Raw genomic sequence first — 27,006 nt, forward strand, 5'->3', positions numbered from 1 at the left:
CCCAGCAAATCATTATGCCTTCAAAAAGGTATTAAAATACAAGAACAAATAGAGAGCAGAACAATGCAGAAGACAGAGATGAGAGAAGCCAGAAAGGAAATAGACAGTACCTAACTTCAGTACATCAGTAAGCATGAAAACCAAAGACTAAGGATAAAGTAAATAGTAGAGGTATGGGGAAGACTAAAGAGGAAAGCTGATCTCTGCTGATGAAATCATAAAAAGACCTAGAATTGGAGGCAAAAGTTCCCCAAAACAGAAAAAAATGAATGAAGGTAGGATAAGGTGGCATTGCAGAAGGGGCCTTCACATGGAAGTCTGAATTCTAACTGACAGGAGTGCTAGCAAGCCAACACCCTGGGAATAGAGCAGGTGATGGCAATATGCTCTGAAGGGAAATTGAGCAATCCAAGAGAAACTACCTACAATTCAACACTTGAGATGTGTCACAAAGTGGCTGGGGCATTGTCTCCCCTGCAGCACTGGTGAAAACCCCCACATAGAAAGTACTCTCTATGCTTTCTAGTTCCTATTTTACAGAGAGGATGGGGAGTCAGTTTATCTGGCATTTGAGAAAAGTATTTTACACTTAAGAGAGAATCTGAAACAAAGTGATAAGAGGAACACACAGAAACTACATAGGGAACAAAAAAAAAAGGCAAAGAAAGACAGACTTGTAAAGAGCCCTTTCACAAATATCCTCAAATAGAAAACAGAGGTTAATGGCTAGATTTTTTTTCTAGTACTGACTTCATATCAGACACTCTTAGAAATGTTTTATAAACATCAATTAAAATGACACTATGTGGCATTTATAGTAAACACAATTCCCATATGTAAAAAGCAAATATATGGCACCAAGAGGAAAACAATATTGTTGTTGTATTTAGAGTAAGTTATAAAGGAGGCTTCAATCCATGCAATCTCAATCCAGAGCCCACATTTTGAACATTATGTTGCCTAATTAAGACACAGCGTCTGTGAAGCAATAATTAGATGATATAGAAAAGAGACACTCAAAGAATAGGAAACTGCTCTAGAATGCAAAATATGAGTAGATATAAAACATTCAGGGGAAGATGTGAAAGACAAAATTGAAATTATCTTGAAGCAGACCCCCCAAATAAAAAAAATTTAAGAAAAAAGTAACAGGATATGGTAAGAAACATCTGAATCAAAAGAATTCCAGGAAAAGACAAAAGGAGGATGAAAATTATGGAACAAAAAATATATAAAAAAAGAGAAGCCAAGTTTCTGGGTTTCTAGGTTATCTTATGGCAGCTCTGCACATGTGCCCACTACCTACAACTTCCCCTCGGGTTGGATAATAGCATCAGCTTTACATTGATGTCTGAGGCTTTCCCTGCCTAATCTTGCTTCTTTCCATTGTACCTTTCTCAGGAGTTATAAAATTATTTCATTACTAACTCCATCTCAACACATGCTTCCTGATGGACACAATAGATACCCACATTGTTGGAGCACTAAAAGTATCCTGCAGGTAGATAATAAAAGGCTCTTATCAAAGTACATCACTGTGAAATCTCAAGATAGGAAAAGATCCAAAATTATTTTAGAGAATAAATGCATAAAAAATCAAAATAGATTACAGTCAAAATAATGGGTATCAACATGGTAGCAGAGTTCTCAAAAACAACACTGGAGTTTAGAAAATAGTAAAAAAAAAGTTTATTAAAAATCTAAGTTAATCTAAGATTTTTATTAAAAAACTAAGAAGATGATTAAAAAAATCTAAGGGATTTTAGTTCCCACTTAGAGTTCCAGGAAAATAAAAAAATCAAATTTTAAGATAGAACAAAGATGTTTTAAAGATACAAAGCTTTAAGAAATTTATTTGTTGGAAGCAACATAAAGAATTGAGCCAAGAAAGAGAAGGGCATGGTATTCTGGAAGTAATAAGCAACTTAGAAAGAACAGTGACAGGCATTCCCAAGGTACTGGTGAGAATGAGTCTAGTTTCAGGTAGCCACAAGCCTAGAATGTCACCCACCTGGACTGAAGTCTTTGGAAGACTTGAGAGAATAACCTAACAAGAAAATCAAGTGCATAGAACAAATGATATGTTTGAATATATTCAGAGGAAATTTAGTGTCTTGGCAAAAAGTGTGGGATAAATAAAGGAATATATGCAGAAAGTTCAGTAAAAATAGTCCATTTTAATGAAAAGATAAACAGTGATGCTAAAACATAATTATAACATACATCATGTCTTAATATAAAAATAGTCATACAGACATAATTGATGTGAACATCGTAGTTTAGCTAAACATGCAGATATAACTACTTCGGAAGGAAGAGAAATAGCAGTTTGTATGTATCAGGTTATGTATAGAAGGTATGGGGAATGGGGCTCTGAAAGTATCATTAAGAACAGTAAGAATTTATAATTAGTACTTTCATAATAAGAAGGAAATAATAAGTTCTTCAATGATCAAAATCCAATAGTGGCACTAAAAGCATATCTTTAGAAATAAATGGGAAGTAACAGAGAAAACTGATAAAATATTTAAAAGCAGTTTCTTAGGGGTATTAAAAGATAGGAATGGCTAATGTGACAAAGAAGTGATTTTTCTTATAAATATTTTCATATTGTTTTACCTTTTAAGTCATATATGTGTAGATATACAATATTCTGATGATAAATAAAATATGTATAACATGCATAATATTTTTATCATGAGAATATTATATATTTGATATTTAATAATATATAGAAAATATTATATATCAAAATAAATATTGGTGGAAAACCTAAAGAATGGTACAGCTGGAGAACAAACATCAAGTAATAAGAACAGGGCTTGCTAATTTCTAGTTAGGATATATTGTAACTTCATGCATTGCCTCTCTATTTTTCTTTAATGTACTTCACCTTCTTGTACTACCTCTCATTTTTATTCATAAATAATCATATAACTGAAGATATTTAAAATGCTAAAATATATAAAGTAATTATAGACCCATTTGATCATGTCATTTTCTTACTAACAAGTGAATTAAGAAACATGGACTTACCTAAATTAGTGAGGAGGTAAGCAACTTTTTCATAAGCCTACAGTAGAGAGAACAAGTAGAAAATATTAGTCTCTTCTTTTAGCGAAGCCTGGTATTTGCATTTTTTTAAGGAAACATTTAAAGTGTGTTAAACAAAATGCTTACATTTAAATTAATTATAAATATTTATTAATGCATGATATGTAGTGCTTTGTATAAACATACCCAAAATAGATATAATATAAACATGTATGGAAATACATATTCATGTATACATTAACACACAAACACACTTATTATCTGCAACAGTGAGTCTTTTCTCTTGCCTATATTTAATCTTAATTTTAAACAAGAAACTATTTAAGCAAAATATTGTTAATGGCTGAGCAGAGATTTGATCTTCAAATTATAGAGCCTTTTTTGCCATACTGGAAGGTCGAAAGTGAAAGTTTCTTTCTATATTATTGATAAACAATATCCCAAGCCATGACAAAAACAGTGTGCAAGTTTTCATTTCTAAGGAAAAATAGTTTTTTAGGTTATTGATAACAGAATCTAAGATGAATGTGTTTAAGCTGTTAGTCACATCACCTACAACAGATTTTTCTGATAACATTTTTCATCATCTGCCAGCTTTTTCCTTCCCTTGCACTCTCTAACCAGTTTAATAGAATTAATTAAAGACATACTTTATAATATTTTAAGTAAATATGATAGGAAAACTATATTTGCTTCAGGTATAAGGCAGATATATGTTTGTAGGCATATGTATATGCATTTGAATATTACTACATAACCACAAGATTCAATTAATTACTATTTAGGTTAGTCCAATAAGATGTTGGCATGTAAAATTAAAAGTTATTGATCTGGAACTGGGGTTACAGCTCAGTGGGGGAGCACTTGCCTAACATGTGAGAAGCTTAGTTTAATACAGCCCCCTGAAAAATGATAAGGACTTGAATATTTTAAGAGTTGTTGATATTTCAGAGAGTTCTCTCAGCCGAACTACTGTGTTTCATCTTAGCTATGATTCAAATCTCTCTCTTGCTAAGACATAAACATCTTGAGACAGAAAGATTTCAGACTACAATATTCTCATACTTTCCCTGGTACAGCTGTTTTTCCCCCATAATGTATGTATTTATTTATTACTACACCCATACACCATCATTTCAAATTTGGGGACAATTTCCTGTTGTGCCTCTAGCACTGAGTTGAGTGCTCTCACATGGGTTGAAATCTAATTTCATCTGAAACTGCAATGTCAAGTATTTCACATGAGCCAAACAGTGCTTTACACACAGTGCTATTCCTTTACATTAATTTTATTAAATAGATAAAATAAGTTCCATTTTACAGAACAGGAAACAGATTTAGTATGTCAGGCACCTGGCCTGATAGAGCACTGCTAAGCAAGTATAATTAAGATCTGATATCATGGCTATCTTGTAACATCTATGCTATGCCTTGTAACAGTTCAAGATTTTTGTCTGAATACCTAACACACAGAGCTTGTCTACAAACTGGATCAAAATAAATGTAACTGGAAGAAGATCCAGGAAGTTACAATACCTTTCGAGGAATGTTATAAAATCACAAAAGATGCTGTACTGCTGCTGGTAAGCTTTCTGGGGCACTTGAAAAACTGCATCATCCAAGGTTCTAATGCTATGGATGATTGGTACCATCAGGATGGATGGGCTATACAATCAGCCCATGCTAGTGATTGTTAACTTCAGAGCTTCAAAGTGCAGAAAGAAATCATGTTTTAAATACACGAACTGTATAGTATATGGTAGCAATCACTTTGCCAGGGCAAGTTGTAAGAGCATGCATATGAGTATGTGAAATGGAATGGAAATCTGGGAGAGGAGAGAATGAAAGGTTTTAGGGAAAACTTTTCTGGCATCTACACATTTCTCTCTCTCTCTCTCTCTCTCTCTCTCTCTCTCACACACACACACACACACACACACACACACACACACTACCATATTGGAGAAACTACAATTCTAAAATTAACCCACTAATACATTTATAAGCAGAGTATTTTTATTCATATATTTAATTAGGTCAAATATTATTTGTATGTATTAATTAGGTTAAAATATTCATTAGAAACCTTTAATGGTCAGGTAGTGTTTGTGTAACCAAACAACTGTGAACCAGTAGACACAGTCTCCACTTCCATGGAAGTTAGACTCCAGTGGGCAGAGACAAATAGCAAACCATACACAATTGCTTTTCAAGAGGGCTCATTGAGCAGAGGAATGAAGCAAGGGAGGGAGCCAAGCAAGAATGTGGACCAAGCACCTTTAAGATACAGAAACAGTAGTGCAAATGCCAAAGACTGACATGGACTTGCTTTGTCTTATGAGGGACTAGAAAGTTAGAAACTAGGAGTGGCAGCAATAAGAAAAAAAAATAGTTGCGATGAGTCACAGATCTGAGAAAGGAACATTTTATAAGGGCATAAGTGGCCAAGGTATAAAGTTTAGAATTCATTCCAAGCTTAGAAATCATCAGCTTTCCACCAATGCTTGTTAGGGTGTTATGCCAAAATTGAAAAGAGCAGCAAAGTCAGGAAAAGGACACGGTGGTTGTATGAGCCACATCAGGGAGTTCTACACTTGTTTTATTCCTTTGCACTCTGAGTCAGAACCCTTCTGTCCAGCCTCCACTGTGAAAACAAACTCCAAGAAGACCTTTGCAGTATTGTTTGCCAGTTATCTACCTTTCTGTATTTCTAGAAACCATGGAAAAAGACATAAACAAACTAAACAAATATGTTTTTAGAAGAGCCTTATTAAATGACTCATTTGGCATTGCCTCCTCTCCTGGGTAAGATGTGCACTCCAAGCCTTTGATCCACCCTATTCCACAATAACCTATTTGCATAACAATTGCTGATCAGTGGTAACCAAATATTAAGAAAAGCTAAGTATATTTAGAAACCTTCCATAATCAAGACCTTGAAAGAATCAGGAATGTATGCTCTGGACTCCAAAAAAGGAAACAGATCAACAATCAGGAAGACTCTAGAAACATCATGGGGTACTTATATTAACCAAATGTAGTTAGGGATTTTTCTTCTTTGCACTTATGATATGATCTCTACATGGAAAATGGATATTTCAAATGATATAAGGAACATAAAAAGAAGTTCATTCATTTCAGGAGCTGGAAAGGTTTAACTGGCATAATCCTAGAGTACCTCTGCTCAGATGTTCCTATATTTTTCTTAAGAATTACCTATTAAGCCTGATGTGAAAGAGCTGTCTTGCTGATGCAATGTTAATTAAAGTTTAACTGTGAAGCCACAAAAATACTTCTTTTCAGAGTGGTTTCACATTTTTTTATTAATATGATTTTGAAATATTTCCTGATAGAAATAATAACCATACTATGCATGGCATCTGTAAGTAGCACTGAATTTTCATGGGAATGCAAATGAAGAAGCAAAGGATGGACTTGGGAATGACCAACCGTTGGTTTTCAAATTCTATCACTGAAGATTTTTAGTTATATATTTTGAAAAAAAACATGTTAAACATAATAAATTGAAGCTTTAACTGTTGTTAAATTATTTGCTACTTATTTGTGGAATATGTGGTTTCTGATGTTGGCTGTGCATCAAAATCACCCTCATTACCTTAAATCAGTGATTCTCTAGTGCTCTTTTAGAGGCTGATCGGATCAGAATCACCAGAAATAATTTTTAAATGTTTTGTTTCAAATACAGTTTTTCCACAAAGGGAATTTGGAATGGGACTCAGGCATCTGCAGTTGTTTAAAAGTGTTTGAGATAATTTGATGTATAGCAAGAATAGGAAACACTTTTAAAATTACCTTCATAATCTATACAATGGATTTGTATTCAAATTTTGATCATATTGTACTTATCTTTAACCTCAGTTGAATACTTATTTAGGGGTTCCATGATTGACCTATTTTGAAATATTTAAGAATGTATAATCTTTGGTTATTAGCTTAAATTAAAATAAGTACAACAAGCTTGAAAGATACTAAAAATACAATTATTACAAAAATAATTTGAGCACACATAATATGCAGCAAACTAAGACATTTGGAGAATAAAATATTTCAATTTCATTCAAAGAGGATATTCTAAATGCCTTTAGGCATTAACGAACAAAGACCTGGGGACACAAAAATGAGCAAGTGACAGCCCTTCTTCATATGAGCTGAACACTTTGATAATGGGAGAAAGAAGACAAGATATGCACTGCAACAGGGGGATGCTCACAAAGGGATTGCTTAATTCTACTAGCAGAATCTGATGGGTGGGAGAATTGGCAAGTCCAGGAACTATGTGAGAGAATAAAAACAAAGATGAGATTATTCAATTCTATCTGTGAGACTAAAAAAAAAAAATTATAGAAGGTGTGATTCTTAGCCAGATGAAAAGACAAGTCTCCAGACAAAAGAAATATGCACATTTGAGACAGAAGATTCAAGAGACATGGTGTGAAGTACCAAAGTGCTACAGGACAGGCAAAAGTGATTCTGTAGGCTGGAGTTTAGGGTACAAAAGAGAGGAAAGGAGAGAAATTCAGAGAAGAGAGGAAAAGTGGCTTGAAATAATGGAGGGCAAGGGGAAATTAATTTATATTTACATCAGAGGAACTGGAAAACTTAAACAGTCTAAGGAAGGCACAAAATAAAATGATCAAAATTGCAATTTAGATAGTTCCATCATGATGCACAAGAGAGATAGGAAGAGTTTAGAATAAAGACAGGAAGACTAACTAATTAGAAGGCTGCTGTGACTGTCCAAGCAAAACATGACAAGTAACTGAACTAAGGAAGTGGAATAAAAATGATCAGCAGGTAACTGCAATGTTTCCCCAGCAGAATTCACAACAGTCAGTCACTAATCTGATGAAAGAGTTAAAAGAAGTGCACAAAGTAAAGAGTAAGGTTTCTGGCTACAGATATTATACTGTAAGAGCTCCTAGTTTAAAGAAAAAAAAATTGACTGATGTAAATTATTGGCCATACTTAGCATTTCATAACTTAATACATATGGATAATAGTTGAAAAGCACATTGGAGTAATAGAATATATTGACTAAGGCCAAATTCTTAAATTGTGGAAACGGTGAAACAGGACTCTTGAATTCAAGTTATTAAGAAACTAAGAGCATATTTTTATTAGCCAAATGTTGAGTTTGGCCTGAAAATAAGATAAAGAGAAGTAGCATCTGATTTTCTCTATGAACATGTATAATATTTGGTATTTTAATCTATCCTTATTTAACTAAGTTCTTAAGTAACCCTCTGTATTCAGGTGAAACAGAAGGGCTATTTAATAATTTGTGAAGTGCACTAGCATCCTGAGGAGAAAGAAAATGTGTAAATTCAAACAGCATTATTATTTGATGCTGATTAATTCTCAAGAATATAACTTTTTTTCACATTGGTTAAGTTGGCTGCACATTCATTGCTTTTATGATGAATCCGTTTTAAAATCTTTTCCTTAGTTAGTTGCAAAAGCAAATGAAAAACATTTATAATCTATTCCATTTCTATCAATCCCTGGATCATTATTCCTAAAGGGCCAATAAGCAGAAATAAACATTTAGAAAAACAAAGTTCTGACTTCTCCAGGAACCCTGCATGTTTGTTGTCTAGCATTAGGAAGGTATATGGGCTGTAGTGTTTAATCACATGGAGCTGGTAGGATTTTGAGAATCTCAAAAAAAAAAAATGTTTTTTGTGACTCAAATGACACCACCCTCACCTGCCTTCAAAGGCCTTATTTGTACAAACAGAGGTTCAATCTATTGAGTCCAGTCTTTGCTTTCTATAAAATGTTAAGAGCTTTGGAAGGAAAAAAGATACCAGAAGCCTCATCAAACATATAAACTTAGAACAGGTTGAATCTGAACCTTATGAGAGAGAGAAAACCATATGTCTGAGAGAAAATACTGGTTCTAGTTAGGGGATGTTAGCTATGATAAGGATAGGTGATAGAATAGTCAGACTTTAAAAAACTGGTAATTAAAAAGCAACTAAAAAATATAAAACTAGACTCTGGTACACCAATGGAAACTTTAGCCACATTTTAATTTTTATACTATCAGTGACAAGAGAAAGAACTTTTGTGAAAAAAATATTTGAAGGTCAAGCTTTCATCTCATTCAGAGACAGACTCTGATTATAGTTCTTCAGCTCAACTGAGATGATGGTGATTTCACTAGGTGGGAACAAAGGATTGAACACAGACCTAGAGTGTCTGTTTCAGAGCTGTCATGCTTAACTTACCAAGAAAAAAATGAACACATTTGGCCTCTTCATTTTCCTTTTCAATGATATATTCCTCATTGTCAGTTCATTAATTTACTCAAAATGTTTTTGAAGATCATTAGGTCTTTGGAACAAATTACCAAATAACAAAGGAACATAGGGTACTGTTTCTAAAGGTATAATAATTGATGGGAGGTGAAGTGGGGGAATAAAGAGACACAAAACCATTAATGCTGATTACCTACAATGGCTAAAATTATTTTATGGTACTAATGTTGGTGGGGAGCATGATGGATTGAGGAAGGTGACTTCCACTTAATATTTTAAATGTTTTTATACTTTAATACTCTTTTACAATAGCAAGGTATTGATTTTAGAATTCAGAGAAAGGATAAAGATAATAGATTTTAAAGAGGACATAACAAAACTATTACAACTGAAAATTATTAGATTTTTTTTGGTATGACTTCTGCATGAATTAATTTTTTTCTTATGTTGTCAGACACATTTGGGAAAGACACAATAGAGCACAGTATATATTCTCTTTCTCTCCAAAGACACCTTTGAGTATTTAAATATTTATGAAGGGGTAATAGATTAAAGAAAAGGGAGCAAAAAATAAATATCAATGAATGCAGATGTAGGCTGGAGATTTAGAAAGACTAAAAAATAAAAAGATCATCATCATTACCACATTTTGAACTAACAGGAAATCAATATTCAAATTCTGTGTATTATATAAAGATGAGAGAAATTGGGAAAACAAATAAAATGCTAGTATTTTGTAATAAAGGAACAGGAATAAAAATAATTATTAAGGAAAATAAAATTTAAAATACTAACAAGAAACAAATATAGAGAAAGAAATTTGCTTGTTAGCTTCTTCTGTGCACTAGAAGAGGACACATTTAATCTTTTAACACCCTTATGTGTTAGTTTTTATCTCCTTTGTTTGAAAGATCAAGAAATTAAAGCTTATAGATGTTGCATGGGACACCCTGGTTCACCTGGGTCAGGCAGCTTCATTTGCATACAAAGTCCACTGCTTTTCATCAGGAAACCAGGTTGAGGAGCCACTGTCCTGACTGATGAAAGCCTGTACAGGCTTGAGAGAGACAGAGGGGAGAGGGGAGCACAAATGAGGAGCAGAGGATCTGAGTGTGTGTGCGGGGAGGTTGCTCAGCCACCATAAATATTTAAGTGGTGAAAGACAAAATGTTAAAAGTGATCCAGTCTATGTGGCTATAGTTTTAGGATTGACTCACATATAAAGCACAAAAAAAGGAGTGTATTTAATTTAGATAGAATGTTTTAAAAGCCAAATTGACAACTGTTTGTAAATCAATAACCCTATAGAGAAATATGTGCATGTTCAAAAGAAGTTATATTAAATCAAAAGCATGTGTTATATATTATCCATTACTGAGAGATAATACCGTAAACTTTTGATTATCATTACTTTCAGTTTCAAAATCCTAGTGTATGTGTGTGTGTGTGTGTGTATTCTAGAAAATTAGAATTAAGTAAAATTCTGTCTCCTTCTTGTGGAACTTTATTTCATGTTCTTAAATAATATTAAGATAGCATTTGAATAGGTTATATATTATATTATATGGATCTGAATTACCATTATCTTACCCTTGATCTAGAGCTAGTAAGTCTCTTTTCCTTTTCTTTTCTTTTCTTTTTTTGCTGTTTTAAATAATAATATGACATTAGAACCCTCTACATGAGCTTTAGATTATATGGTTAAGGGTCTCTTTAAAAGAGACTAACAGAAGTTATTATCAAAGATTTGTGTTTTATTAGTTTTAAACAGAATATATTGATTTTAGAAAACCAAGAAAATTCAAAATATATGGTAAGTATAATATACTACACTAAAAACATCATATAAAATCTTACATTCCAGAAGAAAAGCCTACTAGTATTTTGATTTATAAGTGCAAATATTATCTATTTAGCTATAAGTGCTCTTTAGTTTAATTTTTGATACCACCTTTGTCAGATATATTTTTAAAATTCAAATTATTATAATGTTGTTCAAGAAATATAATATTTTTTCCTAAATTCTAGATTAATTTGAGCAACTATAAATTATCTGGTGTTATACTTTTTCAATGTTTCCTGTATCCTTCAATTTATGACACAAAGTCATAAATTAAAGTAATTTTTGTCTTGTTTGGAGATACTATAAATTAGATTCTTCTTCAACAAATTAAATCAAAACTGAAGAAAGCTGATTAAGTGAAAGATGTTAAGTATTTTCATGGCAGTAAAATTTATACTTTATCACAATGAGTATTCATTTTCCCTAAGGCCTTTTATTAACTTTCTAAAATTTAAACAGCAAGTCCTCCTCCTGGTAAAATATATAACGTAAGCATTACCACATTTGGAAATAATACATATTACCTGTAAATAGTATAATTATTTATGCATTGTTGAGCTACTTATATAAATTATCTCATGATGTACATACTCTAGCATCAACACTTACTATATACGATTTGCTACAAGTTTTTTAAGTTCTCTAAATCCCAGTTTCTTCATTTACATAATGGAGAGAATATCAACCTTGTGGGATTTACGGAAGAGCTAAAATAAAGATATTATTATGGATGTGCCAATTAGTGCCACCTGTTTTCAAAGACAATTGGCTTTTATTCACAGACTTTGTTGAACAGGTAGGCACAGGCATAATATCACTCTCTTAGTCATAAACATTTGGTTTATGAGTCAAGAAATGCATGTGGTGTTGAACCAAAAAGATGCTCTCCTTGAGAAATCAGCATATAACCTGACAAAGTATTCACATATTTAGAGCCAAAGAAAACCAAGGCATAATAATGTCACAGCACAACAGAATGACAGAAAAAGAGGACACAGATAGGTAAAGAGCATTAGCCTCCTGAAAGAAGAGGGCAAATGTTCATCAAATGTTCATAAAAAGCATTGTAAAGTGGGGATGGAGAAAAGAGAGAGGATTCAAGAGACAAGAGGAAGAGAGAGAGAGGAAGATTGCTTTGGTTCCAGAGAAAGAAAAATGGAATAGCTGTCTGATTATTTTCCATTTCACCTGGGGCCTTGGAAACAAGACTGCACTTTCAAACAGATTTTCCTATGTCTTTCCAACAAATTCTATGAGATTGAGCTTATTTGAGTGGTTTTCTAATTCATACAATTCCTTATTTGTTGAAAATCACATAGCACTATCTCTAGCACTTATAAATTTAATGAATAGAAGTTATCACAAATCTAGATTATGAACTCAAAAGGCAGGGAAGGCAATAAAACTAGCATCAATTTTCTTTTTTTTTTAATCTATTCTTTAAAACATATGGATGAAATGTACATATATCCCTAGTACAAAGGTAAGAGTCCTTTTCCCTGCCCATCCCCTTTTCACCCATGGAAAAATATGACTGTAAACACTCACAAGATTCAGCAACATGATGATTATGAAATTGATACAGACAGCAGCAGCAGATGTCGCAAACTGCCAGTGTTGTTTGATGAAATTCCACTTGAATGATGCGAACCGTTCCATGACCACCAGGCGGTACACCACAACAGCAAACACAGCAGTGATCACCAGAGAAATCTGCAATGTGGGAAATGAGAGAAGACACCTTTGTTTCACATCATTAAAAATCAGAAGCAAACACCGTACATCAAAAACCATCCCTTAGAGTTGAAGGTGTTAGCCTTTCTAAGAAAGGATACAAGGATTAAATTTTCTCTCTTAACCAAGTGAACTACATTAGAGTCAGAACAGTATAGGATTTAAACTTAAACATGATAAATCTGAGAGGTAAGGCTTATTTTAATTAGATAATGCAACCATTTCACAATGCATAATACTTCAGGACATCAAGCTGTACACAACAAATACATACGATTTTATTTGCCATTTAAAATACACAAATAGGAAATGGGAGTGTAGGTCAGTGGTAGAGTATATGCTTAGCATGTGTAAAGTCTAGGGTTCAGTTAACATAAAATAGAATAAGGTAAAACAAATAAAACATTGAAAATAAAAAGACACAAGAAATGTTTAAGCTGTTCTAAGTGTAAATTTACCATACTAATGGGCAGATTCTGTCCAACTTTTCTTTCAAATGGAATGCTCAGTTTTAACACAGGATATGCGATTAATCGCAACTTGGATATTTCCATTTTATTTTAACTTATGTATGCTTCTTTCAATGAGAGTTTTATTTAAAGAAGTGCAAAATTTTCCCTTATAAAATGCCATTACCAGCTGTGATTTCTATTTTAATTGAAAGAATTACCTAATACTGAAAAGGACAAGGTTTCTTTTGTACTCTCAGGGTCATAAAATGAGTTGGGGTTACATTACATATTTTAAAACCCGGAATCCCACAACATTCTGATAGCGATGGTTGTACTCTACCATGAAGAATATCCCTGAGACAGACACGAGAAGACGAGTGATTTTGTCTGATGAAGGCTGATGTGGCTCAGGTTTTCCTGTGATGGGATTTATTACTTCCATCTTGTAATACTTGGCTTCAAACTGAGGACGAAGTGTTTCCTACAAGAGAAACTAAAGTTATTTCAACATCAAAACCATAAATTAAAAATTTTCCTCTAAGAATTGATAGAAAACTTCTAGATTTGACCTATTTTTACAATGTCTTCACAGAGATGCAACTTACTAAAAATAGGATGCCAATTACTTTCCAAATAAACTCTAAGCTATATTTTAATTAGTATAATTTTCCACTAATGCAATTTAAGGAAACATCATAGCAGTAGTTTAAAAAACACATACTTCATCATTGACCTCTGTTATCTTCGTGAAGTTAAAGATCTTGTTAGTAAAAAACATTGAGGGAAGATCTAATGTTGTGCACCTCCTCCTAGCCTGGAGGTCTGGGCTTTGGGTAGTTCTCAGCAGCATGTGATATACCAGTTTCCTTATCTCCTGGTTTCCTAACATCTCACCTCTTCTTCTTCCCATTCAATAAGGTCCCAAGCATAGGTCAATACACTTCTTCTCCTTTTCCAAAACTCCAGGAAGACTGTGGCTATAAAATATAAAATGACAACAGTAGTAATAATAATCCTGTACCCAAACCATGAGATATTCTTTTGTTCTTCAGACTGAAGCACATTTCATATTGTTAAATTATTAAAATTAACTATTATGAAATCAATATTGAAATTTCTGTTTTCTTCACCCTCTTTTCTCTCTCTCTCTATATATACATATGTATATATATATATATACATATGTATATATATAAAACATTCCATCAGCATGCCTTCCTATAGGGGTAGTGGGGTAGAAAGATGGTGATTTCTTTCACTGAAATTGAGCAGAAGTCTTAACATGATTCATCAAAATGCTATGAAAGAAGGTCTATATTAAAAAGATAGCTATTATTGTTCTTTTTGATCTGCACGTGCTCATTCAAAATTATTCAGAAGACTCAAAGCCTTCTCCAGGTATGAAAACAAAGACCAGATGCTACTTGTTCAGGATCCTGGAAAAGAAGGGTATGGGAGAAAGACAGGAAAGGAGCAAAGTCATGTTGGTGATAGAAGAAGAAGCAAAAGAGCAATCAAGACCATCTTTGTTGAATATTCTTGGTGGACTATGCATGGACTCAAAGGGCTTCAATGAAAATAGTATGCTTGAACTATCATCTAAATATTCTACATAAACAGCTAAGAGAAAGATTGTTTTCTTTCTGGTAAATGGAACTAAGAACTCACATACATGTTCTTAAACATCTATGGTATTGTTCATTCGTTCGTCTACAAATTTGCTGTTCTCTTATTTTGGTCAAGGCACTCTAACATCAGAGGTCTTAGTGTTTAGTGTGGGGAGGGATGTTATCTTCATGAAGTTAATTTGCATCATAATAAGAGTTACAACCAAGGAAGAATTACAGTGCAAAGAGAAACAAATGTGTTTTGGGGAAAAGATTTCAGGAAGTTGATAGACCAAAGCAAGGTCTTCCTCTCTGTTTACTTTCATTCTCCTCTTGAATTCAACAGAAAGGAAGGCCATGGAGAGATGATTGTGAGGTTATCTTTCTTTTTTCTTTATAATTGAAAACCAATACCAATATTGATTAGAAAAAATACAATGTTCATAGTTACCTTACCTTACATTTTATCTCACTTTAAAATTTACAAAACCTTTTCTCACAATTTTAATTGTCACTCTCAAAACAGTTCCAAGGAAATATGTCACATAGTGTTATTACTTGGATTTTGGAAACAAAGGAGCTTAATTGTTTGTGCCCAAGATCATACAATCAATAAATGGCAGAGCTAGGGGTGAAACTCACTAGTTATTCTGCACCCACAATGCTGGGTTGATGCAGTCTTTAATCTCAGTCTGACTCCCCCTCCCCCCTTCCCTCCCTCTTTCTCTCTCTGCCTACCATTAAGATCTTTGTCAACTTCTTGAGGTTATATTTTTGTTTGCACTGTGGTTTTTCCTTCATTATAACTCTTACAATGTAAGCTAACTTTAAAAAGATTATTCTTATACTCTGCCATCTACTAATTTTCTGTGAAGTTGTAGATGTATACATATGGAAAAAAACAAAACTAAACAACAACAACAACAACAAAATCCCAACAAATTCCATTGACAGCAAGACCATTTTAAAATAGCAGTTTGCAGTCACTGTTACCAATGAGAAGATCTAGGACGGAGTTAAGAGGGAAGTGGGATATAGAGGAAGTAAACAGAGGAAAAGCCGTAGAGAATAATCAAAGAAAGAAAAACTCCACAGTTTCAAATAAATAAGAAAATACAATGATTATGAACATAGGACATATAAATTTTAATATAGGGAGGACATGGATCACTAGTCCAAGTCAAGTCTTAAGGTTTCAGTGTTTTGCATATTGTCTTCTTAATGTACCTTTCCAGCATATACTTGAACTAGAGGCATCTGCCACAAAATCTAAGGAAGACAAACGTTGTCTTGTGTTTGGCATGATTATAAATGAAGGTAATAACATTGTGGAAGATACATGGGATCTTTCTCAGACTGCAGGGTGTTGTCTTTGAACGTTATATTGAACTAGTCTTTTTTAACATCATGTTGAACTAGTTTATCTCAGTTTGAGATATACTCATTTCATTCATGGCTCACTTAGTTAAAATATGAAGTGAATGAATATTTTCACTCTTAGAAATTAATTAGATAGAGGGCATACAGAATAATTTATCAGCATGCCAAACACAGAGGAAGGAAGTAAATTATCCTTTACTGATCCCTACACTAAGCATATCAATAAAAATATAATTATAATAAAGCAGTCAATGTTGAAATTTAAAACAGCAATTGCTGCTAAGGCTATAGCATGATTGGTGATTGGTGAGTTACACAAAAACCATCTGAGGTGATTAAAATATGTTTTAATTGAAGTGGTGATTATATAAGTTCATGTATTTTTCAAAAGTGATCAAACTGTACTTAAGATCTATAGATTTCATTGAATATAAATAATACCTCAAAAACTAGTTTTTAGAATGTAACTGTGTGTGTGTGTGTGTGTGTGTGTGTGTGTGTGTGGTGCTGGGGATTGAATCCAGGGCCTCATGCATGCTAGGTGAGTGCTCTACCACTGAGTTACTCCCCCAATCTGAAAGTAATTTTTTAAATACCAAGTGGTTAATTGTATTATTTTACTTGATCCTTAGCAATACAGTGGTTTTCCCCAGTTTTTAGCAGTGAGGAGTTCTAACCCTGCTATGAACAGCTGGAAGTGGGGACTTCAAACCCAAATTATAAGCAAGGCAACTAGATTGCAGCTGAAGGGTAGGCTGAACAATTAAAGGTCTGCATGGTTCTCTGACACTGCTGTTTTAAGGAGCCTGGAATAAGAGAAGGGGCATTTACTTATGCCAATACCTCAGCAAAAGGATGAGGCAGCACCCAATTTCAACACCCAATTTCAGTGACATCAAGGTCGTCTCAGAGAGTTTAAACATAGAAGGAAAGGCTGAAGCTCACCCTGAAGTAGAATATGACCAAGTCCATCTAAACACATTCTAATTCCAAAAATACATAATAAAATACAGTCCTATGTTACCCAAGGTCCTCATCAAGATGTGACCCACTGGCAAACATATTACTGCCTGTCCACTGGAGTAAAAAGTCTTATTCAAATGATGGAAATGGGAGATGGACGGCTGAGAATACTGAGATCTTAATTACCATGATTGTTTTGTCTCAGAGAAGCTATATGAAATTAATATCATCCTTGATATTAGAAAGATAGAGAATATAAAATGGAGGTTGAGCTATCATGTAGTTCAGAATTGAGAAATGTGCAAGGATAGGAAAGGTAGCAGAATACAACAGTTACTAATATGGCATTATGTAAAAATGTGGATGTGTAACCGATGTGATTCTGCAATCTGTATTTGGGGTAAAAATGGGAGTTCATAACCCACTTGAATCTAATGTATGAAATATGATATGTCAAGAGCTTTGTAATGTTTTGAACAACCAATAAAAAAAAAGAGATTTGAGTCAGGGAGATTTATAGTTAAATCTTAGATTTATGTTAAATCTTAAGAGTTTTAAAATATCCCTGTGCCCAGGTTATACCTTAGATCAATTAAATCACTATCTCTGGAGATGATCCCCTAGCAACAGAATTTTTTGAAGCTTCCAAGGACTTCCAATATTGCAGCCAACATTGAGTACTATCCCCTTGAGAAGAAGTGGTTGTGCTGATAAAAGGCAGAATGGAAATCAAAGTCATGGCAATTAACTGTGTAGAACCTCAGTGCCAGAAGCGTAGTCAAGCTGTAGTCAGAAATGAAGACTAGGATTTAATTGTTTACTTCCAGTTATTTATAAAGTATTTTAATAATCCCTTTAGATAATTGCTTATAATGTCTTTATCATTCGTTCACTCAATAGTTCACAAAAATCTGAGTGCCAGCTACTTTATTGAGTATATATACAAAATGTGCCTCAAAATTTTTATCGTCCACAGTTTCATAGATTACAAATTTGGAATTCTGAAATGTCAGGTGACTTTCCAAAATCAAATAGATGGTCTGAATTTAAGTCATCCTAATTCCAAAATTCACAATCTTTCTACCATCCAATGTTTCCCCAGATGTTAATGGATAGACTTGAAAATAAAGATAGTGTAAGGTGAGAGTGGAAATGTGAGAGCAAGTTGTAAAAGCCATGAATAAAGAAGTATCCTGGAAGTATGTAGATATAGAAGTAGAAAGGAGAGTAGAATTCAAACAGCATGGAGTTCACAGGAGGGAACCCTGGTGTATAAGGTCAGAGAAAGGATTTTCTGGGAGGAACACACAAGACAGGTGGTGCATGGTGAAGAGGGGAAGGAGGTGTATTAGAACTTACTCAATGTTAAAATATAAATACTTTAAAATTGAAAGGAAATAAAGCAAAAGTCACTGCTTTCTTCAAGAATAAATTGTCACTATAGATACAGAAATAGGTATAGAAAAATTAGATATATTATAGATATATCATGCTCCAAAGAATGTATACCAAATGTAAGTGGATTATGGAGAACTTTCACTTTCTATATCATACCCAGTACACAAGACAGCATGGGCAATTATGTGTTTTTTACCATTCCGTGTGGAATGTTTTTCAACCATTTCCCTTGTTCCTGTAAAACTGGGTTGACTATGGAGTTGAGGAGGACAAGAAGCCTCCACCAGAGATGGGAATTTTCCTCCCCTTCCTCTCCTTCACTAATAGTAAATAAGAAAGAACATGGTTAATTGACATATGAATCCTCAGTGCTAGTAATCTTCACCCATTTCTGAAACTGAACTTGACCAATTTTCATTCTATGAAGATTCATGTCAAAATAAGAAGGTACCATAAACTTCATCATGTCATGTTATCCAGGAAAGTCAGTTTTCATATAAGACACAGAGGTGAAAGGAATATTCCAGAAAAAGCTGAATATAAGACTGCATAATTCTGTTCCTTAGCAACTACACACTATAATTATTTTTATATCTGACTCTCTGACTACAGTGGCACTCTTCAATGTTAAAAGTAATTTCAAAGATGCATATGCTATGTCTAGTCCTTGTACTTTTATTTCCTTGTTAAAGTTAATAGCCAAAGGAACAGACATACATATTTTCAAAGGATCTTAAATTGAAACCAAGGCCCAGTAGTTGAAACTTACCATTGACCTTGTTTGGAAACTGTCAAAGCGTCCACAATACTTTATTACAGTTGCACTGTTGGTTATACTTATTCTAATACCTGACTTTTCCTACACTTGAAGGTAAGTTCCTTAAGTACTTTTTTTTAAAAAAATTTAGGATTTTTACTGTTTGGCACAAATAAATGTTCAAGTAATTTTTTATTAAGCTGAATTTAGTAATTGGAGAGAGTCCATTGACTGTGGTCTTAAATTCTCATACTCTTTCCATTATTCCAGGTTTTCAAATTATGCTCCCTGGAAGTTCACTGGAGATAAGGTGAGAAAAGGAGTCTCTCACCTAAAAATTCCCTTTCTTATTTGTTTAATGTGTTGAGTAATCAAGTTCAATTTTATTTGGGAAAATATTTATTGTGTTTTAAAACAACTTTGCTACATTTCTAGGTTGGATGTATTGAGAAAAGGGAGAGAAAAAGGGCCAATTTCAAATACAAATGAAGTTAAATATATCTGAATATGGAGGACAAAAATAACTTCCAAGTATTGTTTTCATCAGAATAGATAGAGCCCTTCAGTCTTCTCAAAAGAAGGCTCAGCTGAAACAACAGTGACTCAGAGAACAGCTCTGTGCTGGCCAACTTGGATTACTCCCAAGTGCTACTAAAGACTCTCCTTCATTCCTCAGATTTATTTTCAGTAACATCCTCAAGCATAATGTACTATTGCATGAGGTAGAAATAGAAACCTTGATAAACAGGTTCTACATTTAGCAGAAAAGTAAGAATATGGAACATTTTAAATTTCCATGTTGGGGGAACACTACTATTTTTTGTTGTTGTTAACATCTTATGGAAGTACAATTAATGGAGTTCTGTGCATGAGCACAAAGTACACTAATTGATATAAGAAGCATATAAATATGTGTGAAGGGGCAGACTTTGAAGAATTGTTCTCAACTCTACTTGTCACAGAGTCAGACCAGGAACTGGTTAGTCTAGACCTGCTGGTCTTATTGAATTTCGTCTTGGTCTAACGATACAAAATCTCTAACTTTACTTTCAATTTTCCTTCCCTCTTTCTCTTTCTCTAACATTAAATAAAAAAGAACATAGTGAAGTCAGCATTTGAACCCTGAGTACTAGAAATGTTCACAAATTTCTGAAATCAAATGGCAGCAGCTTTTCATCATAGAAAACTTATGTAAAAATAAGAAGGTACACATAAACAACATTTCATTATGTTAAAATAGAAGAACTCTAGCAGGGTGCAATAGCAGGTACCTGCTCAGTACTAGAGAGGCTGAGATAGGAGGATTGCTTGAGCTCTTGGGCTCATGAATTAGAGAAACCAGCCTGGGCAACATAAGATCCCATGTGAGAGACAGAGAGAGAGAGAGAGAGAGAGAGAGAGAGAGAGAGAGAGAGAGAGAGAGAGAGAGGAAATTCTCAACAAAATCTTGACCACATTAGACCCTTAAGTTTGATGCAGAGTCCCTCTAAAGCTAACTCTTTGTGTCATTCAATATAGATTGCCACTTGTATATTAAGTAGACATTCCAGGAGCATTTGTTCAAATAGGGATTCTCGCTTTAGTTGCTAAAGTATTGGAGGTGTCCACACAAATAAAAACTTCTTGGCCATTTTTCAAAATTAATATTTTCAATTGCAAGGTTGATTTTTTTCAGGACTTTTTTTCATTTTGCCTTTTTTCTACTTGACAAACTTTTATACATTCTATTAAACTTTTTCTTACAAATGTAACACCAGCAAAAATCACTAGACCAAGCACTTTGCCTTTTTTCACTTCTGAAATCCAGGAATACAGGAGTGCCTGAAATATACTGGGGTTTCAATTAATAGATGCTAAACTAATTAGTCATGTAAAGAGGAGTAAAATACCTTTAAAAAATGTCCCACCAATGACAACAGCTACTGTTAAAATTTTTAGAGTTTCCATCAAGGTATTTTTCTTGGACAGAATATTTAGGACTTATAGATTACTGTTATTCAGAGGTATGGTCAGGTATTAGGGAAAAAAGAGAAAAAAAAATGAGGCTATATAACTGAAGTCTTTCAAATCTCATCCTTCTTATTGGCTGGCTATCATCCACAGGAAACTTCACCAGGAACAATTACCTTTACAGAGTTTATGGCCTCCAGAACATAGCTCCAGTATTGAGGTCTTTATCTATTCTGATTGCAGACGCCAGGGCCTTAAACTTTGTTAATTATGTGCCTTTCAATCTATGAGCATCACTCTGAAACTGGTCTAATCTCTATGAGATCATACTGGACAACATAGATGAAAGCCAATCACTATAAAAACATTACTAACTTCACTTTTATAATAAACTATAAAATTTACCTTCTTAATAAAATAATGATGAACCTCAAAACACTATACACTGAGAAAGAATTATAGTATGGTACTGAGGAAAAAACATGGATTTCATTAGAAATGTTCCAGGTTGTAAAGGTGCATGTGATGTGTGTGTGTGTGTGTGTGTGTGTGTGTGTGTATGTATTTTCTGATTATGTAAACTTGGATAAATAAATAATGATAAATTTCTGTTTTCTATAACTTAAAATGAGAATAATAAACTATCCTCTTAGAGGTACTAGAAAAATGAAGTGAGGGACAAATTCTAAGTGCTCTGATCATGCTCAGTCTACTCCAAGGGTATAATACATTTTAATAACCAATTTTTTAAATGCTGCTAGTTGTTATACATAGAAAACTTTGTAGAAAAAAACTCTTCATTTCCACAGCATATGGGTACTGTACATCTTTGGGTGTCTTGATCCAAAATTCAAGCAAATGCCATTTTTTTCAAATAATATTGCTTTGTTCATATTTACAATGTTAATGAGTCTAGAAGCTCCATGTAGAACATAGACAGAACCTTTGTCTTTCTCCAACATTGGGAGGTTAAGTGGGCCTGACACTTTTTTTGACAGCTGACTGATGGAATATTGCATCAGAGATACATTTGGTTTGAGTTTAGTAAAGCATATTTAGAAGATTCACAGGCACTTTCAGAACTTGTTCAATTCTTGTTTACCATCTAAATTAAAAACAGGTTCTGAGGAAACTCCTTCCAGTTCATACACTGATAATCTCAGAAGATTTGCTCATACTCTATGGTGCCTAAGACTGATAAAGGCAGATAAATAAGATTTGAAATATACAGATCTTTAATCTATGGGAAATTTCAAAAATTTTAACTCATCTATGAAAGACCCTAGAGATTTTCCCAAATCACAACAATTTTAAAAATGTACTATATTAACAATAATACATTATGAAGTTGAAATAAACTTTTCATAAACGATCAATAACAAAAATTAACTTTGAATTAAACAAGCTAGAAAGAAAGAATGAATTGCTTTTATAATTTCTCTTTAACGCATTTTTCAAAACATCATTATGAAGAGGTAATTTTAAGAAGCAGGAAACACAGGTCAAAAGCATTGCAGAAATTTATAAAGCAGTTAGTTGATTAAAATACTGTTACTTTTCAATATTTTGCATTTTTGTGTATGTGATTTTGGAGCATTGGTAGTGCCCCCTTTTTCTGTTCCTTTTCTGGTTTTGAAGTGGGTCTCCTTATCTCCCACACTAATCTTAAACTCTTGGGCTCAAGGGATCTTTTCATCTCATTCTCCAGAGATCTGTGACTGAGGTACTTGCCCTTGTACCTCACTTTCATTTTTTTTTTACTTTTGTGCCTAATTTAGTATTTGTATTTTTGCATTCTTTTTCTTATGAAAGACCTCCAAAGTTGCAAATCCTCTTTTCAAAAATAGCTATAATGCTTTAAAAACATAGGGACCTGCCACCCTGCTACATATTCTACATGTTAACTCATGAAATCTTTGCAACACTTCCCCCATATACTAGAACTGTTATTGCTATTTTACTGGTAATGATAACAAAGCTCAAATAAGCATAATGAACCTTCCTCAAGGATGAGCTCAACTCTGTACCCCAGGTCACTGGGATTCAAATGACTGCATTAGTAGGTGAAAGTGCTATTCAAGGGGAGAGATTCACAATAACCCCAGTGTGGTGTCATTCTTTAAGAATTCTGTTCTGAATTAGCACATAAATATACGTCTTTTTCTGTGGCTCAGAATTTCTAGAATGCTCAGCTTCCTTCAACACCAGGTGTTTTCACTGCTCTCTACAAAGTCTTAAAGGTTCTTACTGTCCTTTCAATGGAGGAGAAAGGCATAGGCATTGTTAGTTGCTGCCAGTGAACTTGATTTCAAAATCCTTCAGGTCATGAATAAGTTTCCTTTTCCTTCTCCTTTTGGGCCATGAAACAAATCAAGATTCTTCTTCAGAGTGTATACCTCTCTTCCAGGCAGTGTACTCTCTCTTCTCAGTCTTCTCTATGTCACTCTGATCATGGCTCAATGGTGAGAACACTCATCCAGTAAACTCTGTGAGCTGCTGTTACTGGGAATGTTAATAAGCTATTACAACTTTTATAAATGAAATACACAAGATATGTCAGGATTTTCTAATTATCTGCCTTGATTTTTGTTCAAGAAAGAATTAATAAAATCACTTGAATCTGGCCCTAAAGGTGGCAAAGTAAGTTATAATGTTATCAAATCTTCTAGTTTTGCTCCATTATTAAATGTATGCCTGGTTGGAACTTCACTTAATCAATGAAGTTCCTATAAAAATAGCTAAATTGATAAATTAGGCAAGAGTTAACCCGAGAAGATTGGACTCTATAATGAAATTAGGGGTTTAAAGGAAGACAATTTGTATAATAGTATATTTCATTACAGAGAAATGCATCAACTGTGGTACCTGCACGCAAGAGAATGTCACATTTTTGTTAAGGAGAGCAATATCACTTCCCAACAGGCTGTCCTTGCAGATTGAAGAGGTGCTTGAGTGCTAGGAATAAAAGCCTCTACTTTAAAATTATTTTCTTAGCAGGTAGCTAGAGACAGCCCAGAGTTTTCCACATTAGCAAGACCCCCCATCCCCATATCCAACACATACAGTTTTCTCACCTGCCACAAATGGCCCCATCAGGACAGTATCATGCTGCCTTTTAACCCTGTTCACAGTTACCTCAAGTAGTCCACAGCTTCCAGATCGTCCCTCTACCCATGGGATTAGATCCTCATACCCTTAGAAGAATGGGGATTGCTTTTGTGACGATCACCTACTCCTCCTCAATTCTTAAGACACTCTCACTATGCCCCTTTTACTCGGTCAACAGCCAAATTGTTCACTTTCCCTTACCATCTTGCTCTAATTGAAATCTGGGACTAACCTGAAATCCTACTTTCCATTCAATACTCTCAAGGAATGGCTATTTGTCTCCCAAGACAATAGGTACGGAAGATGAGGAGGTGAATTTCTTGCTCTCTTCTCTGCTTTAAGACCACTTATCTCCCTCTTCAGAGGTGCCCAGATTGGAATCTTGCATTATTAATTCATACTTCCTACTACCTCTCCTCATGGCATCCCTCCTACTCCCTGAGGAACTCACTCAGCTCTCTGGATATTTTCCAACTCTTGTCTTATTATAACTCTTATCAACTTGTCACCCAAAATAGTTAGAAAATTATGATATACAGAGATAGTGTTTCCAGTACCCTGAATTCTCAGTTCTTTGATCTCTATCTTCAAAGTTGATTTCATACTTTACTCCACTCATGTACTCCTCCAGCAGACTTATATGAAGGAGAGAAAGTTCTCCATAAAGTTTATTTATCATCTCAATCTTTCTAGTTCACTTCCTCTAAATCCCAATTCCAACAATCTCTCAATTCACATTTTAAATCCATTGATCCAATCATAAGCTCACTGTCCTTCCTTTTGCCCTCACTTTCTTCTTTATGTAGCCTGTCTATCATCATTCTAACTCTGTGCAGATATTCTCAATTTGCTAGCTCTTGTCCTAGTCCATCATAAGCCCTTGGTTTGAACACAACCATGGTTAAACCCCAAACTCCATTTACTATCTATCTATGCTCATGTACATTAGTATAGCTGGATAATAACACAGGTATGCTGAGTGACTTGATTCATGGTAAATTAATGATTACTAACTATGAGTGGATGCTTGAAGTTGCCAAGCTAACCTAGTCTCTCTTCTTTATTTTAACATCCAGCACCTACATTCCTATCGCTCTTGGTTGATAATTTTGCTGTCTACTTCATCATGAAAAAGGAAGCAATCAAAAGAAAAGATTCTCTCAATCCACATCTACCTCTTTATCAACAATTGTGTTCATGTACTCTACATTCTCACGTGACTGAAGATAAACATATCCCTTGTAAAGATCAACTCTTTTGTGAACAAGCTCCCATCCCTAATGTAAAAGAAATGGCTCAAAGATCTACATATACATTCAAATATGATCACTGTATCTCAATGTCAGAGCACTAGCCTGTCATGTTTAAGACCCTAGGTTCAATTCCCAGTACCACAAACACATATACACTCACATAAACACAATCCAAAGAATATTTTTAAGTGAAAAAGAATCAGATTTCAGATTTGAATGAGCCAACAATAGGAATAATATTCTAGATACAATAAAAAAGTAAGCTTACACATGTTTTAAGTATAGTATATTCACTCATTTTTGCTATTACTATTTACTTATACATAATTATTTGCTTATACATAATTCACTCACTTATTCATGAATTTATATATTTAGTGAGCATTACTATGTGCCTGATCTTAGACTAGCTCTCTGTATAAAGCAATGAAAAATGCAAACAAAAATGTTTGTTTTCATGGGCCAACTTTCTAATATAGGAATAGATAAGTTAAAAACATAATAAGATACAGGGTATGATAGATGGCAGAAAATGTAATGGCGAAATAGGCAGGGAGGAGATCAGCCAGAACAACAACAACAACAATAATAACAAAAAACAAAGGAAAAGAAAAAGAGGTTGTAGTTTTAAAATGTGGTCATGGAAAGTCTCTAGTCAGGAAAAAAGAATCAATTGAAAATGAAAAATTCACTCATTTTTTTTCATTCAATGGATATGTATTGAACAGCTAGTATGTCAAGAGATAGATCCAAAATGATTCCATACAAGTGATTGTATACTTAGCAGGGTTTCACTCAACTTTTATTAATTTTGACATTAAGATTCAACTTTTACCATATTAAAAATCTGTAATATCTACTATTAATTGGGTCTAATTGAGTTTGGCTACTAAATGTCAAACAATGTGGAACTACTTTATCCTAATTCATTGACTTCTCACAAACAGCTAGAAGGTAGGAATTAATCTCCCTATTTTGCAAATGAGACAACAGTCTTGAAAATGTGATAGTACTATGCCATGGTTATAAAACCTGTAAGTAGAAAACCAGGATCCAACAAGGAAACTCTAACCTGGTGGCCTGAGTTTGTCCTCTCAAGCTCCTTACTGCCATGGTCCATGGTACTCATGAGTTTGGGGAACCCATCCAGCGAAGGAGCCCTAGAGTTCTGACAACAAATTAAGACTCCATGGGACCACCTATACCACAAGCCATTCTAATAACAG

General features: G+C 33.9%; 1 protein-coding gene across 4 annotated transcripts in view; it reads right to left on the reverse strand.

Moving 5' to 3' along the window:
• The window catches only part of Ano3 (anoctamin 3), a 394,245-nt gene that overhangs the window by 33,778 nt on the left and 333,461 nt on the right, over window positions 1–27,006 (reverse strand). For all 4 annotated transcript variants that reach the window (XM_046438219.2, XM_046438221.2, XM_058577029.1 and 1 more), the window contains 4 exons: window positions 14,259–14,341; window positions 13,705–13,845; window positions 12,727–12,891; window positions 3,037–3,073 (listed from right to left, as the gene is read on the reverse strand). In XM_046438219.2, coding sequence (XP_046294175.1) covers window positions 3,037–3,073; window positions 12,727–12,891; window positions 13,705–13,845; window positions 14,259–14,341 — 426 coding nt within the window. The remainder of the gene's footprint in view (window positions 1–3,036; window positions 3,074–12,726; window positions 12,892–13,704; window positions 13,846–14,258; window positions 14,342–27,006) is intronic.

Source organism: Marmota monax, unplaced genomic scaffold (genome assembly GCF_021218885.2).
Source record: "Marmota monax isolate L192 unplaced genomic scaffold, Marmota_monax_Labrador192_F-V1.1 WCK01_AAM20220418_F8-fsc00061, whole genome shotgun sequence".
NCBI classification, from domain to species: Eukaryota; Metazoa; Chordata; class Mammalia; order Rodentia; family Sciuridae; genus Marmota; species Marmota monax.